The 16,858-nt window shown below is 35.1% G+C and overlaps 1 protein-coding gene across 2 annotated transcripts in view; it reads left to right on the top strand.

Annotated features, from left to right (window-relative positions):
• The window catches only part of SYT14 (synaptotagmin 14), a 247,158-nt gene that overhangs the window by 161,182 nt on the left and 69,118 nt on the right, over window positions 1-16,858 (top strand). For both annotated transcript variants that reach the window (XM_007451556.1, XM_007451557.1), the window contains 2 exons: window positions 10,352-10,623; window positions 15,131-15,580. In XM_007451556.1, the coding sequence (XP_007451618.1) occupies window positions 10,352-10,623; window positions 15,131-15,580 (722 nt within the window). The remainder of the gene's footprint in view (window positions 1-10,351; window positions 10,624-15,130; window positions 15,581-16,858) is intronic.

The raw sequence follows: 16,858 nt of genomic DNA, 5'->3' as shown, positions 1-16,858 counted from the left end.
TTTAAATTTCACTTTCTAATTGTTCATTGTGTGTATGTAGAGATTCAATTGATTTTTTAAATACTAATCTTGTATCCAGTGTCCTTACTAAATATGCTAACTTTAATAGCTTATCTCTAAATTATTTTGAGATTTCTATATCACAGTCATCATCTAAGAGTAGTGACAGTTTTATTTCTTTCTTTCCAATCCCTTTACATCTTCTTTTTCTCACCTTATTACACTGGCTAGGACCTCCAGTACATTGTTGAATAGAGGTGGTGATAAAAGGCATCCTTGTCTCATTCCTGATCTCAGAGGTAAAGTTTTCAACATTTCACCAGTAAATTTGTTGTTTGCTATAGGACTTTCAAAGATACCCTTTATGAGTTAAAAGAAATTGCCTTCTATTCCTTGTTTGCACAGAGATTTTTTATCATGAATGGATAATTAATTTCATCAAATGCTTTTTAAAATCTTTACTTTAAAATAATCCAGAAAGGATGTGTGTGGAAAATGAAAGGTATAAATGAAATACAGTGGTACAATTTTTAATAATTATTAAAGCTGGATAAGTAAAAAAAACAAAATCTGTTACAATTATCACATTACTTTTAACCTTTATTCTTTAAATGCAGTGAATTTGATAGATTAATTTTCTAATGTTAAATCCATCTTGCACTTATAGAACAACTTTACAGTCCTTTTTACCACCTTGAGTCATTTGAGGGTAAATGGCTTGCTGATCTAATGCTTCTTTACCCCCAAATACATTAGTGTATATTTTTTATAAGTAAGAATATTCTCTTACATAACTGTAATCCAACCATCAAAAGTAAGACATTAATACTGATATATTTTTAACATTTAATTCTCGGAACCCACTCAAGGTCAACAGTTGTCCAAATAATGCATTATAAAAGGATCTAGTTCAAAATCATGCCTTGCATTTAGTTACCATGTCTTGTTAGTCTCCCTCAGTCTAGAACAGTTCTTCGGTCATTCCCTTTTGGAGATTACACTTGTTTTTTAGAATATCTGAGTTTGTCTGATATTCCTCACAATTAGATTCAGCTTATGCATCTCTAGCTGGAAGTGGTACTATATTCCTCTCATTACGTCTTATCAGGTAATGCACAGTTTTGATTTATCCCGTTACTCAGAACGTTCAGTTGGATCTCGTCATTAAGGAGGTGTGTACCAGGCTTCTCTACTAAGTTACTCTTGATAATTAAGTCCTTTGTCAGAATGTATTTCTAACTACATAAATGATGTATTTCTCAGAATTCTTTCAGTTTATTCTTATATTTATATCTAGATGGATTCATGGTTTCCTCTTTTTCTCAATGTCTTATAATCGGTTACTATAATTATTTATTTTGAAGCTCAAATTGTTAGTGGGATTTGGTCAGTGTGAACCCCTTCAAGCTGGTTTCTTTGTCCTTTTGACACGACCCCATCATTCTTTGAGTGTGTCCTTAACTCTCAACACAAGAAACTTGTCTAGGCTTTTCTTGTATTTTCCTTTTCTCAGCCCTGGAATTAGCCATTTCTTCATGGAGTCGTGGTTCCTTTTAGTGAAGAACTGATTGAAAACCCAAGATCTGGGCAATAGGTATGCTCATTGCTATCAAAGTGTTGTTCTTAAGCCCTCTCAGTGGATAGAGCTAGTATACTCAGGAATGTGTGTGTGTGTACACACATTATATGCATATTTACACTGTAGTTCTACCTATTACTAACAACCTGAGTTCACACTGATATCTTTTCATTCTAATCCAACACCACAGAGTTTATTCTAGTGTTTTCCCTTTCCATATTTGTAACTCCCTTTTCAAACACTGAAAGAACTGGCTCCCATTAACCATTATATATTGTTTAATCACCACCACACCACTCCCCATCACTCTGCACACATCCCCCTTTCACCCCATTTAGGTTCCAGTATCACATACAGCCTTTTCCACTCCTGGATGTCCTTGTAACCCTCAGAACATGGACTCTGACAGCCCAGGCCAGCTTGCCCGACATTGAATGTCCTCATCATCCTACCTAAGCTCTGACTTCCTGCTTGGGTTCTGACCCCATACTCCAGGACTTCCCCTTTTCCCCACATAGTTGCCTTCCTTTTCCAACTTGGACTCAGACAGCGCACTCTAGGCTATCCTCACACGTGGATACCCTCCCCATCCAGCTTAGGTTCTGGTTTGCCTGTGTCATGTGGATGTTGTGTGGATGCCCTCCTCAGCCTTCCTGGGCTTGACAGCCCACACCAGTCCCCCCTCCATGGCTCTGATCCTACTCAGGCTCTGGCTCCCCTTCCCTCAGTGTAGACACACTCCTCACTCTGTTTGGGCTCTGTTGCCCCAGACTAGGCTTCCTCTCCATGGGGAACCTTCTTATCCTGCTGAGGCTCTGTTTCCCTATGCTGGGCCTTTCTCATCCAGATTGGGTTCCATCATGCTGCATGGTGCTGCCCCATGTATGGGTGTCCTCTTTGCCCTCCTTGTGCTCTGACACCTCACTTCTGGCCTCTCCCTGAATGAAGGCCCTCCTCACCCCACCTGTGCTCTGACATACGGCTCCGGGCCACTGCAGCCTCTTGTGCCACCACCAGGGCACACCACTGCCTGCCTCTGCCCCACTGAAGAGCTTTAGGACTGATAAATTTCCAAAAAGGGAAGAACAAAGGGAAAGCTTGCTATCTTTTTAATGTCTAAAGGATTTGAAATGATGTCCTCATTTTTACTCTTGATATTAATAATTTATGCCATCTCTCTTTTGTTCCTGACTAGTCTCTTCTAGCAGCTTATTAATTTTATTAGTGTTCTCAGTGAATTTTATTTTTGTTTGCTGATGCTTTCTGTTGTATGCGTGTTTTCTCTTTTTGATTTCTGCTCCTAATTTCATTCCTCCTACTTTGTTTGAGTTTCACTTGTATGTTTTTTAAATTTTTAACGTCTTGAAATGGGTACTTAGATCATTGTTTTCAGCCTTCCTCTCTCCCCTGCCCTCCCTGGCATATGCACTTAAGCCTGTAAATATCCTTCTTAGCCACATTCCACAAGTATTTCTTTTTTTTTTTGTTAGTTTCTGCTTTATAACAAAGTGAATCAGTTATACATATACATATATCCCCATACCTCTTCCCTCTTGTGTCTCCCTCCCTCCCACCCTCCCTATCCCACCCTTCTAGCTGGTCACAAAGCACCGAGCTGATCTCCCTGTGCTACGCGACTGCTTCCCACTAGCTAGCTATTTTACATTTGGTAGTGTTTATATGTCCATATATACACTACTGCTCTCTCACTTTTCCACAAGTATTTCTGTGGATTATTTTTAATAACATTATTTTCAATATGTTTTCTAACTTCTATTGTGATTTCTTTTTTAATCCATGGACAATTTAGAAGTTCATCTTAATTTCTTGTTATTTTATCTAGATATCTATAGATTTTTTAGTTTTATATATATATATATATATATATATATATATATATATATATATATTTTTTTTTTTTTTTTTTTCCTGTACGCAGGCCTCTCACTGTTGTGGCCTCTCCCGTTGCGGAGCACAGGCTCCGGACACGCAGCCTCAGTGGCCATGGCTCACGGGCCCAGCCGCTCCGCGGCATGTGGGATCTTCCCAAACCGGGGCACGAACCTGTGTCCCCTGCATCGGCAGGCAGACTCTCAACCACTGCGCCACCAGGGAAGCCCTTTAGTTATATTTTTTATTGTAATTTCTAGTTTAATTCCACTGTGGTTAGTTAACATCCTTTTTACACTTCCAGTTTTGAGAAGTGTGTTGAGCCTTAATTTATTACCCAGTATATGATCAATTTTGGCAAGTTTCCCCAGGCATTTGAAAAGAAATGTGAATTCTACAGATGTTGAATATTCACCACTTTTTAGAACTGCAGTTCCCAAACTCTGAAAACCACTGTCTTAAAACATAATGTTAAGAACTACAGGTCATATTCCTGATATGCATGCATCCTGTTTTTTTCTAGAGTAGGAAGATACTTTGTCTTGTTTTGTAGGTACCATGCAATATGCAAATGGAAATTTAAAATGCTTAAAATATATTCATGCATGAACCCTTTTATGGTTATATCATTTCCATGAAATAGGGTATGGAATTTGGTTGTAAAACGAGGGATGAAGTAATAGTAGGGCATCATCATCATTTTGGTGTTTGATAGTCTCACAAAAAATTTCTTCCCAAGGCTGGATGTTTACAGTGTAATTTAACAACTCCGACATAACTTGTGTTATTTTATAAAAACAATTGTCTTAAAATGTTTGCAATAGCAATTCATTTTAAGCCAACTCTTAGTTATTACACTATATAGACAATATAAAGCAGTTATCAACTAGAGAAAAAAGATATTACTGCAAAAGTTAAAAAAGGAGAAATCCTCATAACTATCTTCTTTATGAAATTTAGATTCCAGATACATTTGGTGTTCTTCACTTTGAAAAGTAAAGTGCAAGAGTAAACTGAAAAGGAAAGAGAAAAGTGTGTTAATATTATTTTCAAAGCTTTGACGATTTATACAATAATATATAATTATATAAACCTAGATATATACAATTTATATATCCCAATGTTTATGTATATTATATATATATCTCATTTATAGGTTCCAAAATATTTTATATATTCCAATTCACGGCTTTAAAATTGTTTCTCTCAAATCCAGAAACAATATTGAAGTCTACCCATGGAACCTACTTAGCATGTTTAAATATCACTAAACTTCTTTGGGGTAACTTGTGCCTTGGTCTTTGGAGCACATTTACACTAAATTTAAATAAGAGCGAGATGACTGGAGCTCAGCTGTGTAAGTCCCATAGTTGGTGGCAACTAGGCAGGGACCTGATATATTAAAAGTAAACCAAAGGAAGTAAGGTATAACATAATCACCAGACAGAAATTGTATCATGCTGTCCACATAAAAAGGAAGTTCAGAGAAGGATTATTAAAGTGGAAAAAGAGCTACAGAAAGAGAAGATATTTTAATAAAAATGAAAACTGAAATCAACTGCCAAACTGATGTATAAGGAGGGCAAGGATCCTTTATCTTTCTCCTTCCTGGAATCTTTAGGCATCTACTTTTTTGTTTTGTTTTGTTTAACGTGTGTGTATTTTTATACTCCCATTAGTGTATTTTGGAACGGAAATATTGAGTCATTTTTTACTTTTCCCAGTTTTATTGAGGTTTAATTGACATACAACTTTGTATTATTCCAAGGTGTACAACATACTGGTTTGATATATGTAAATATTGCAAAATGATTATCACAGTAAGTTTAGTTAACATCAGTCACTTCATGTAGTTACAAATTTTTTCTTCTGATAAGAACATTTATCTACTTTTATTCTACTCTCAGCAAATTTTAAATATACAATACAGTAGTAGTAACTGTAGTCCCTGTGCTATACATTACATCCCCAGGACTTATTTATCTTGTAACTGGAAGTTTGTACCTTTTGACCACCTTCACCCTTTCCCCCCCACCCTCATCCCTGCCTTTTTTTGCCAACCACCACTGTTCTCCGTATCTGTGAATTCAGTTTTTTTAGATATAAGTGACATCATACAGTATTTATCTTTCTCTTTCTGACTTATTTCACTTAGCACAATGTCCTCAAGGTCCATCCCTGTTGTCACAAATGGTAGGATTTCCTTCATTTTTATGACTGAATAATAGTCTGTTGAGTGTATATACCACATTATCTTTATCCATTCATTCACTGATGGACACTTAAGTTGTTTCCATGTCTTAGCTATTATAAATAATACTTCAGTGAATATAGGAGTGCACATACCTTTTCAAGATAGTGATTTCATTTCCTTCAGATAAATACCCAGAAGTGGAAATGCTGGATCATATGGTAGTTCTATTTTTAATTTTTTTGAGGAATCTCCATATTGTTTTCCTTAGTAGCTTCAGCAGTTCACACTCCTACCAACAGTGCACAAGGATTCCCTTCTCTCCACATCCTAGCCAGCACTTGTTATCTCTTGTCTTTTTGATAATAACCATTCTGACAGGTGTGAGTTGATATCTCATTGTGGTTGATTTGCATTTCTCTGATGATTAGTGGTTTGAACACCTTTTCATGTACCTATTGGCCATTTGGATATCTTCTTTGGAAAAAGAAAGTTTTTACCAAAGACATTTTTTAGTTTCTCAACCCATTTTTTAATCAGATTGTTTTTTCACTGAGTTGTGTGAGTTCTTTATGTATTTTGGATATTAACACCTTATCAGATATATGATTTGCAAATATTTTCCACCATTCTGTAGGTCACCTTTTAATTTTGTTGATTGTTTGCAGTGCAGAAGCTGTTTAGTTTGACGTAATCCTACTTGTTTATTTTTGCTTTTGTTGCCTTTGCTTTTGGTGTCAGATCTAAAATATTGTTAAGAACAATGTCAAGGAGCTTACCCACTATGTTTTCTTCTAGGAGTTTTATGGTTTCAGGTCTCATGTTTTGAGTTGATTTATGTATGTGATGTCAGAGAGTAGTTCAATTTCATTATTTTGCATGTGGCCATTCAGTTTTCCCACCACCATATATTGAAGAGACTGTCCTCTCCCCATTGTATATTCTTGGCTCCTCTGTCATAAATTAATTGACCATACATGTGTGGGTTTATTTATGGGCTCTCTATTCTGTTCTCTTTATCTATGTGTCTACTCTTTTGCCAGTACCATACTGTTTTGATTACTATAGCTTTGTAATACACTTTCAAATCAGGATGTGTGATACCGCCAGCTTTCTTCTTCTTTTTCAAAATTGCTTTGGCTATTTGGAATCTTCTGTGTTTCCATACAAATTTTAGAATTTTTTCTATTTCTATGGGAAAAAAAATGCCATTGGAATATTGATAGCGATTACATTGAATCTGTAGATTGCTTTGGGTAGTATGAACATTTTAACAATATTCTTCCAATCCATGAGCACAGAATATCTTTCTATTTTTATTTGTGTCTTCAACTCCTTTCATCACTGTCTTACGGTTTTTAGTGTACAGGTCTTTTCACCTCCTTGGTTAAATTTATTCCTTGGTATTTTATTCTTTTTAATGCAATTGTAAATGGGATTTTTTCCCCTTAATTTCTTTTTATGGTAATTCATTGTTAGTTGATAAAAACACAACTGATTTTTTTATATTGATTTTGTATCCACCAACTTTACTGATTATGTTTATTAGCTCTAACAGTTTTTTGGTGGAGTCCTGATGTTTTTCTGTATATATTATGTCATCTGCAAATGGAGACAGTTTTACTTCTTCCTTTCCAATTTGGATGTCTTTTTTTTTTCTTGCCTAATTGCTCTAGCTAGGACTTCCAGGACCATGTTGAATAAAAGCAGTGAGAGTCAGCATTCTTGTCTTGTTCCCAGTCTTAGAGGAAAAGCTTTCAGCTTTTCACTGTTGAGTATGATGTTAGCTGTGGGCTTTTCGTATATGGGTTTTATTACGTTGATGTATGTTCCCTCTGTACCCAGTTTGTTGAGGGTTTTTATCATGAATGGATGTTGAATTTTGCCACATGCTTTTTCTGTATCTATTGAAATGATCACATTATTTTTATATTTCATTTTGTTAATGTTTTTTATTACATTGATTGGTTTCCATATGTTGAACCATCCCCTGGAATAACTCCTACTTGATTATGATGTATGATCCTCCTAATATATTCTTGAATTCAGTTTGTTAATATTTTGTTGAGGACTTTTGAGTCTGTGTTCATCAGGAATATTGGCCTGTAATTTTCTTTTTTTGTAGTGTCCTTGTCTGGCTTTGGGTAATGCTGGCCTCATAAAATGAGTTTGCCAGTGTTCCCTCCTCACCTGTGTTTTATAAGAGTTTGAGAAGTACTGGTATATAATTCTTCTTTAAGTGTTTGATAGAATTCACCAGTGAAGCCATCTGATCCTGGACTTCTGTTTGTTGGGAAGTTGATTACTGATTCGATATCCTTACTAGTAATTGGTTTGTTCAGATTCTCTATTTCTTCATGATTCGGTCTTGGTAGATTGTATGTTTCTTGGAATTTATCCATTTCTTCCAGGTTGTCCAATTTGTTCATATATAATTTTTCATACTAATCTCTTATGATCCTTTTTATATGTGGTATCAATTGTAATTTCTCTTCTTTCATTTCTAATTTGAGTCTTCTCTCTTTTTTTTTCTTGGTGAGTGGCATCTACTCTTTTCCATATAGATATGAACAGTGAAATGGATCCCATCCCCAGCTTCAATCTGATGGCTTCTGATTAATCTAAACCATTTATGGTAATCACATTCCCCCTACCACAGATGGGTTTAGGAATAGACATGTGACCCAGTTCTGTCCAGTGAGATCTGTGGGGTAATATGCTGAGAGATTTCTTGGAAAGATCATCTCTCTTTTTGAAAAAATTAAGGTAAAGGAAAAGATGGCGTGCTGATTCTTAGAACCGCTACATTGGGAATTTTTTGATTGACTTCATGGTACAGTAAATATTTAGATATTACAATTTAACTTATAATTCAATGGCTGATTAAATATACATTTTAAAGGGAGAGAAGATGTCGTTTTAGTGATTTAAAAACTATCAGTAGAGAATATATTGAGAAACAACAGAAAATTCAAGTATCAGGTTTTGTTGTGTTTTTTGTTTTTTGGCCATGCTGTGAGGCGTGTGGGATCTTAGTTCCCAGACCAGGGATCGAATCCATGCCCCCTGCAGTGGAAGCACAGAGTCTTAACCACTGGACTGCCAGGGAAGTCCCTGCTTTTGTTAACAAAGAGGGACTTATTTGTCTCAGGCATCAAGAAGTTTGGAGATAGCTACTTAGTGATTTTTCAGATGCTTCTTCATTATTCTTAGTTTTCATTCTCATGCTTGTTACTTCATGGTTACAAGATGAGTGCAGCACCTCCAAGCAGGAGGAGGGGGAAAGGCCAGTGGACAAAAGGGGCATGCCAGTTGAGTCTGCCTGCTTTTGTCAGGAAAACAAAAGTTTTCCTGGAAGCCCTGTTTTGAAATCTGGTTTATTGTGTTTTATTAGATACTATTTGCAATCCATCTATTTAATCTATCTTCTCAAATTTAGCTTCAACTATATTAAGTCATTAACTTTTCTACTTTGTGCTTATGTTTTCTAAAGTGGGTATGTTAGACTCAGTAGGTGAGACATTTAATTTCTTTTTACAAAGTTAGGGCTTCTGAGCAAATATATAAATCTGTGCTAAGTTCAATATTTTTCATTTGAACCAGACATTGTGGTAATTTTTAATGAGTTTTATAGTTCTTATGTAAAGTTTTTCTAAGGAAGAACAGAAGACCTATTGAACATTTGAACTGAACTCCATTATAAGAATTACAATACAAACCACCTTTATTCAGAGTCCCTTTTGAGAAAGGAGAGTCACAGTCCGTTAAAGGAAAAAATGAGCAGTGTTTAAATTTAATATCTGTTATTGTGTCCAGGATTTATCTACACAGACTTAGCTATTCCTAAGTTGTATACTGAACTCTATTTCCTGACATACCCTCCTGTCCCCACCTCTATCCTGTTCACAGACATATTTATTCTCAGTTATTTAGATAAATCATTACAGTAAAAGTTAAAAGCATAATTTAAGAGAGAAAGAAAATGTAGTTTCAAATTAACTGCTGGAGGTGGAGATGCACGCTATGGACAAGGTGGAGCCATACTTCAGAAGGAATACAGATTCAGGGTGTGGTGGAGCAGGGTGTGGCCTCTTTATAGTGGAGATGGGGTGGAATGCAGACTTCAGGCTTTGCTGGGGATGGGGGAATTAGGCCTCCATTCAGAGTGCACCCATTCCAAGATTCTGGATCCAGGATAGATGTGGGAAAATAGTTTCCGACTCTGCTAAGGTGAATGCTAGTTTAAGTTCATCTCAGTAATTGAAGACAATAAATGAAGTTTATATTTGTTTCACCTACCATACTTTTACTATTGTGGCTAGAGAGGTCCCAGATCTTAAGGGAATAAATGAAGTTTGTATGCTCTAGGATTGTTTTGAAAGAAAGACGTAAATAACTCATCAATTTCACTAGTGTTTTTTGCTCTCCCATTTTTATAGTATAAAACAGGGTCTCTCTTGTTATATAACTTTTATTTTTCCTGATCTTATTATACAGGAGGAGAGGAATGGGAAAACAGATTATTTGATTTCTGCATCTGAACTAGGGAAGAAGACAACTCATTAGCAAATCTAGTAGTTACTTTGCCACAAAATTTTAATCCAGTTTTTTAAAGTTATTACAATTATTGTGGACTGTACTGCATGTCGAGGCTAATTGGAAACAGTGACCAGATTCTTAATCATTATCAGGAAACTGCATTCAGAGAATGAGAAGAACACCCCCACTGGATGAATTGCAGCCACCACCATATCAGGATGACAGTGGTTCTCCCCATCTCTCATGTACACCCTCAGAAATTGGGGACAGTAAATGTGAATTTTCCCACTGCAGCAACAGTCCAAGATGCTCATATAACAAGTGTCCAAGTGAAGGAAGCACAGGTCATGAAATAGAAAGTTTTCATAATAAAGGATATGAAGAAGATGTTCCAAGTGACAGCACTGCAGTCCTGAGCCCTGAAGTAAGTAAAAGCACATAGAATTTTTGAAATGAATGTTATTTGGAAGATAATAATCCTGTGCTTATCCTCTTGGTCAGAAGGTTTTATCACTATCTTGTCCTTTATGGCTTATGGTACCAGTTTCTATTTTTATCCAGCAGATTTTTCAGGGCTGTCCCAACCATCCTTCAACTCCCTTTCAAAAGAGGACAGGTAGATAAAAATGAGAGCAATATGCAAGATATTGAGAAGTATCTTGCCTCAGGTTTCAACCTCAGTAGGGGTTTAAAAATATATATTTTTTAACATTTTACATAAAACATTCTGGAATTACCCATTTCTTTTATCTTAAGGTTCCTATTTATGTTTGTTTTTTTTTTTAATTATTTTATTTGGATATTTTTACTATTGAGAGGTGGCCCTTTAATGTTTTATAAGCCTTTCAGAATAATGTCTGCATTTCCATACCATGGAATATGGAAGGGATAAGTGATGCTCAGCTTTACTAATGAAATTTGAATTCATGGCATCATGCATTCAGAGTGGTTGGTTGGTTGTGTTTTAAGTTATTTCCTTTTTTTGGAGCAAAAAATGTGAAAACAACAACAAAAATAGGTGTGTTATACTTTTGAAGTCTTTCCATGTTCTAAAAAGGATTTGTTTTAATCTTTCAATGATGTTAAAAACTATAAAGGTAATCTAGAGGTTTTCATTAGGCAGTATTTACTTTTAGGTTTCCTTTTTTTCTAGATGGCAAGTTTTTACAACTTTTGTCCCAGACAACATTTCATGACACTGCAGTGTGTCAGTGTTCTTACTAGGTGAATTTTTATCTACTGCCAAAATTAAATAATGAAAGTACAGCTCTGAATAGAATTTCCTTAAGGTTTTTCTTATATAATTTCTAGGAACACTTTATCTGTTACTACTCCTTTACTATTTCTAATGTTATTACATAGTATCTAACTTAGAAGGGAATTCTGCATTGGTATTATAAATTTAACATAGCAGTATTTCATCATTTTCCACAAGAATATTTCTCCATGTTTTGTACCTGAGCAAATTTGAGATAACTATTTTATAGATTTGCAAACTATATAGATAACCAACACATAAACAGTGAAACTTGGATTGTGGAACTAACAACAATAATAATAGCTATCACCAATTGTGCCAAGAACTTTTCTATAAGCTTTACATAGCTCATTTAACTGTAACAACCTCATCTTCAGAAAGTTGTTATTTCCATTTTAGAAATGAAAACATTAAGACTCAGAGAAATGAGCAAGTTGCCCAGGTATAAGTAGCTCTTAAACAGTAGAACTGTAATTCAAAGCCAGGTCTGCCTGACTGCCAAAACAGTGGTCTTAACAACTATGCTCTATTGCCCCTCTTGACATGAATCACTGTGTGAGAAATTACTTTGAAGCATTGGTACCCTCCAAGTACACCACCAGGCAAGCTATCCCAGAGGACTCACAGACCAAATTAAGATGCTCAGGTTACACTTGTGTGTGTGTGTGCATGCATGTGTGTATGTGTGTTCTAAGCTATTTCAAATATAAAGCAAGAAGGAAGAGGAGCAAGATAAGGTAGGAGAACACACTTAGGATAGGATGCCCTTAGGTACAGGTGGCGAGACAACAAACACCGTGTGAATCCTGGTTTATATAATGTCCTTATGTTCAGTCTTGCTCTTTCTGCTCCATCAGCATTCCCTAATTGCGGCACGGTAACAAGGACAAAAGTTGAGATTTGAACAAAGGTGCCAGGGGCCAAAAACACATACTTGTTTTATGGGAGAGATGCAGGGGCAAGTACTCCTGGCCACAAGTGAAACTTGCAGTTAGTCTACTAAATAGACATAGATTTTATCTGCATTTCTTGAATACGTGGGTGACAGAGCTCTCAGCCCAGAGGTGACATGATCATAGCTTGGCCTTTCCATCCCTTTCCATAGGTAATAGTCATTTGTTCTATCTCATTCTCTGTTTATTCTGTCTTTGACATATCTTAACAAGTTATTAACTTAGTTATTATATATATTTACCACGTCTTCTGAATTCTGCCTGTGTCTCTCAAGTTACTTCCTTACTTATTATCTGTAGTTAACAGAACCTGTGAGTTTTGCCCATATTTCAGAAGCTTGCTGTGTTAACACTTCTATTGAGTCTCCTCCATCCTGCTTGTTTTTGTGTCTTCTGCAGCAAAACAATATGTTCAAACTACAGCAAATGCATGTCACATAAATATTTAGGTGCTGATAGCCTGTGTTAGTGTAAAACTCATTCTTGTGTTTTTTCAAGTTTACTTTGCTTCCTACCATTCCTTTAATAGATATTATTTATCAGATAGAAAATTCTTACCTTCCTATTGGTTTAATCCAGGATCCAGCTATTTTAGAGCCTATCTTCCTACACAGTTGAACTGGGAGAGGAGTGAGGAGGGTTCAGAAGGATTCCCCGGCAAGGAGTTCATTAACTGTATTGATGACCTGTTGCTGGCTAAAGATTATTGAAAACTTTGACTCAGAACCTTGAAAAGAGGGATTATTTTCTAATTACCTGTGTGTAGAATACAAATAGTAGCTTTTATCTGTAAAAGTCCCACCCTTTTAACCCTCAGTTTCACAAGGAATGCCTAGGAAAAAAAAAAAAAGGGAGGCACCAAGAGAAACAAAATTCAGAAATAGTTATCTGAGACCGTATAAAAATCTTTATTACCTTGAAAATCTTAGCTGTCATGACACTGTTTTAGAAAATATTTAACTGAAAAATAAATTAATGTAATTAATCATCTAATTAGCAATTATGAAGTGGCATGCATTAAAACATTTTGTTCTAAACTGTCAATTTAACAGAGTAAGAGTATTTTTACCCTGATCTAATCATATTGCATAAAAAACTGAATTATTCTATGAGAGTTTGTTCCTACTCCTAAAGTATTCTTCACTTGTCATCTTTTCTTCCATACACCATACAAAATTGAGTCATCGTAGGTAGACATGTAAGATCTATGAGGTCAAAGACTTGTGTCTTTTTGGTTCTCTGCTGCATCCCCCACCCAAAATATGTCCTGGTACATAGTAGGTGCAGTAGTTAGGCACATGTTAATCTGCTGTAACAAGGAGACAAGTACAATGGCAAATACAGATACAAAACCACAGAAGATTGTTTGTCTTTCATTTAACAATACTCCTGGGTGAGTAGGTGACTTTGCTCTACAACATCATCCAGGGGCCCAATTCCTGCTTTTTAGTCACTCTTCTGTCCCCTAGGGTGTTGTCCTAATCCACATGGTCCAAGCTGACCCACACATCCATCCTATCTCTGTATCTGCTTGTGGGAAGAGTGAGAGAGAGAGAGTGAAGAGCACATAATTTTTTCTACAAACCTGATCTGGATGTTTCATACAGAACTCTGTTTCTCTCCCTTTGGCTAGGGCAGAGCTTCATTGCTATATCAGTTGTAAGGAAGACTTCAAAGTAAAGTCTCTTGCCAGACAATGTGTTTCTGGCTAAAACCCAGGTAGTTTTTTTGAAGACCAAGAGTCAGTAGTAGTGCCTACTACAGTACGCATTAAATAAAAGTTCAGAAAAATTCAGAAAACTATAAAATTGGCCCACATTTTAAAATGAAAGTCACTTAATATTTATTAAAATATTTGAAGGGGTTAAGTGGTATAGCTGAAAAGTCAGAGACCTGAATTTGGCACTATTTGTCACTAGCTGAAACTCCTATTACATTCCAGATAGTTAGACTAGCAGGAACTTTAGACAATTCCAGGCAAAAGAGATACAGTTTCTTTTAACCTTACAATTAAAATATATAGTTTCATACTTTCTTGAACTTTTGGAATATGTATTCTGCCATTTTCAACAGTAATTAGTATTAGAAAATAATACGTAATTTTAAATTCTGGTTAAAAATTGTAGTGTGTGTGTGTTATGGAAAATAAATATTTGGCTGCAAGTATTTTGAGGCCTTTGTATTTATACTTTCATATTTCACACTTCCATTGATTTTCAAGCCTAAATGTGTTAACATTCTATTACAGATGGGGGCATTTGAAACAAATCTGAAAATGGTACCAAATTTTTCAGTAGCATTATACGTTCATTTATGTTCTCTTTCTCTCCAGCCTAATATTGAACTCTCAGTTGTTTTGTTTATAATGTTACAAGTTTAGTGATTTTTTTTTACAAAAGGAGCAGAAATATACATGGAAGTATATATTTTCGTTTCTCATGATAAAAACATATATCGAACTTTCTCAAAATTGTGATGGTGGATATTAATTAATTCTATGTCTTTATTATAATAAGTTTTTGAGTTTAACTTACCACTTACATTACTTTGTCCCCATAGCTTTTGATTGTAGTTGGCTGTTAATTATTATTACTTTCTTTATGATAGCAAATAAAAACAGTTTTCATATCATTCTTCTAAAGAAATATCAGATACTGATTTACATGCTAGATTAAATAATAGAGTTAAAAATTGAAAACATTTAAATTTGCTTTTCTTAGGATATGTCAGCTCGAGGATCATCTTCACAGCTTCCTAAACCTTTTGATCCTGAGCCAGAAGCTAAATATGGCACACTGGATGTGACTTTTGACTATGACTCACAAGAACAGAAGCTTCTGGTAACAGTGACAGCTGTCACAGATATCCCAACATATAACAGGACAGGTGGCAACTCATGGCAAGTACACCTTGTTCTTCTACCTATAAAGAAACAAAGAGCAAAAACCAGCATCCAAAGAGGACCATGCCCTGTCTTCACAGAAACATTCAAATTTAATCATGTTGAATCTGAGATGATTGGAAATTATGCAGTTCGGTTTAGACTGTATGGTATACATCGCATGAAAAAAGAAAAGATTGTGGGGGAAAAGATTTTTTATTTAACAAAACTGAATCTTCAAGGGAAAATGTCATTACCTGTGATATTGGAACCTTCTTACAATCATTCTGTGAGTATCTGATCAAATAGCCCAAATACAGTTTATGTATATAATATACACAATTTTAAACATCTATGATCAACCCAACAACTTTCTCAGCCTATTTTTTACATAGTAATCATACCTACAAAATTTCTAAGTCCTAAATAGGTAGGTATAACTTTCTGTCATCTGTAAAAGTAGCCCTTGAAGATTATATATGATTTATTTTATGTATTTTATTTTATCTTCACAGAGTCTGGCCTGAGGTCTTACATATTTATTCCTTTGTTAAACATTTATTACAGGATTGCTTATGACATCATCTGAACTCCTTATAGAATTTATTGTTTTCTTTCCAGGTTAAAACTAGGTGATACTTTAACAGCTATCTAGCCCATATCTTATTTGATATACTGCAGAAATTATTTACTTTTATAGAATTTGTGCTGCTGCCTAGGTCATAACTGATTATCCTTCCAGAACTGCTATGAAATTATTTTTAAAGGTTCAAAAAGAACTCTGCCCTTGTTTTACTTTCTACTTTTTTTTCTTTTAAACAAAGATTTTGCAGTGTTTCTGAGAGAATACTTCCATTTAGTACTATGAGCTATTCTCCCTTTTCTCTTTTTTCCTCCAGGTACTGATCACACACAAGTGTCTCTCCCTCACTGTCTGTCTGTCATCTCTCTCTCCATATTTTTAACTAAAGTCCTGCAAGGCATCGCAAATCGCAGCAGAGTTGCACTGTTTATTTAAACCAGGGAGATACACTATGCCACATAGTTATTTAGATTATGAAAAAATCTGTGATATGCTGGAAATATAAATTTTGAATTATGTTTATTCCTCTCATAATTGAATAAGAAGCATTTTTACACATAAATATACAGATTTGGAATAGACTTATATATTAAAATAAAGGCATAATATTTTAGAGTTGTTTTTAAGCCTTTAAATGTATTAAGCATAAGTGCAAGGTTAGAGTCTCACTGAATTTATACCAGGCAGCATTTGATCTTATAGGACCTTCATTCCCAATAGAACCGTACCATTTTAGCTAGATGATTTCAGCATCTTTAAAAACCAAAAGGTGATAATAAATATAGTATATCCCTATGGGTTTTTAATATAATATTTATCCTTTATTGGTAAATTGATAACTTGTTTTAATTTTACATTTTAGAATTACTGTTTGGGGAAAATGTCTTTTTTAAATGATATCAGCAGTTTATCAGAGGAGAGGCAAAAAAAGTGCAAGCACTATTTCAGAGGGAAGAAGATAACTTTTAATAAAATTGAATATTC

The sequence above is a fragment of the Lipotes vexillifer genome, unplaced genomic scaffold (assembly GCF_000442215.2).
Source record: "Lipotes vexillifer unplaced genomic scaffold, Lipotes_vexillifer_v1.1 scaffold111, whole genome shotgun sequence".
NCBI lineage: Eukaryota > Metazoa > Chordata > Mammalia > Artiodactyla > Lipotidae > Lipotes > Lipotes vexillifer.
The sequence above is the reverse complement of the archived record's forward strand: the minus strand, read 5'-3'. Positions and strand labels throughout refer to the sequence as shown.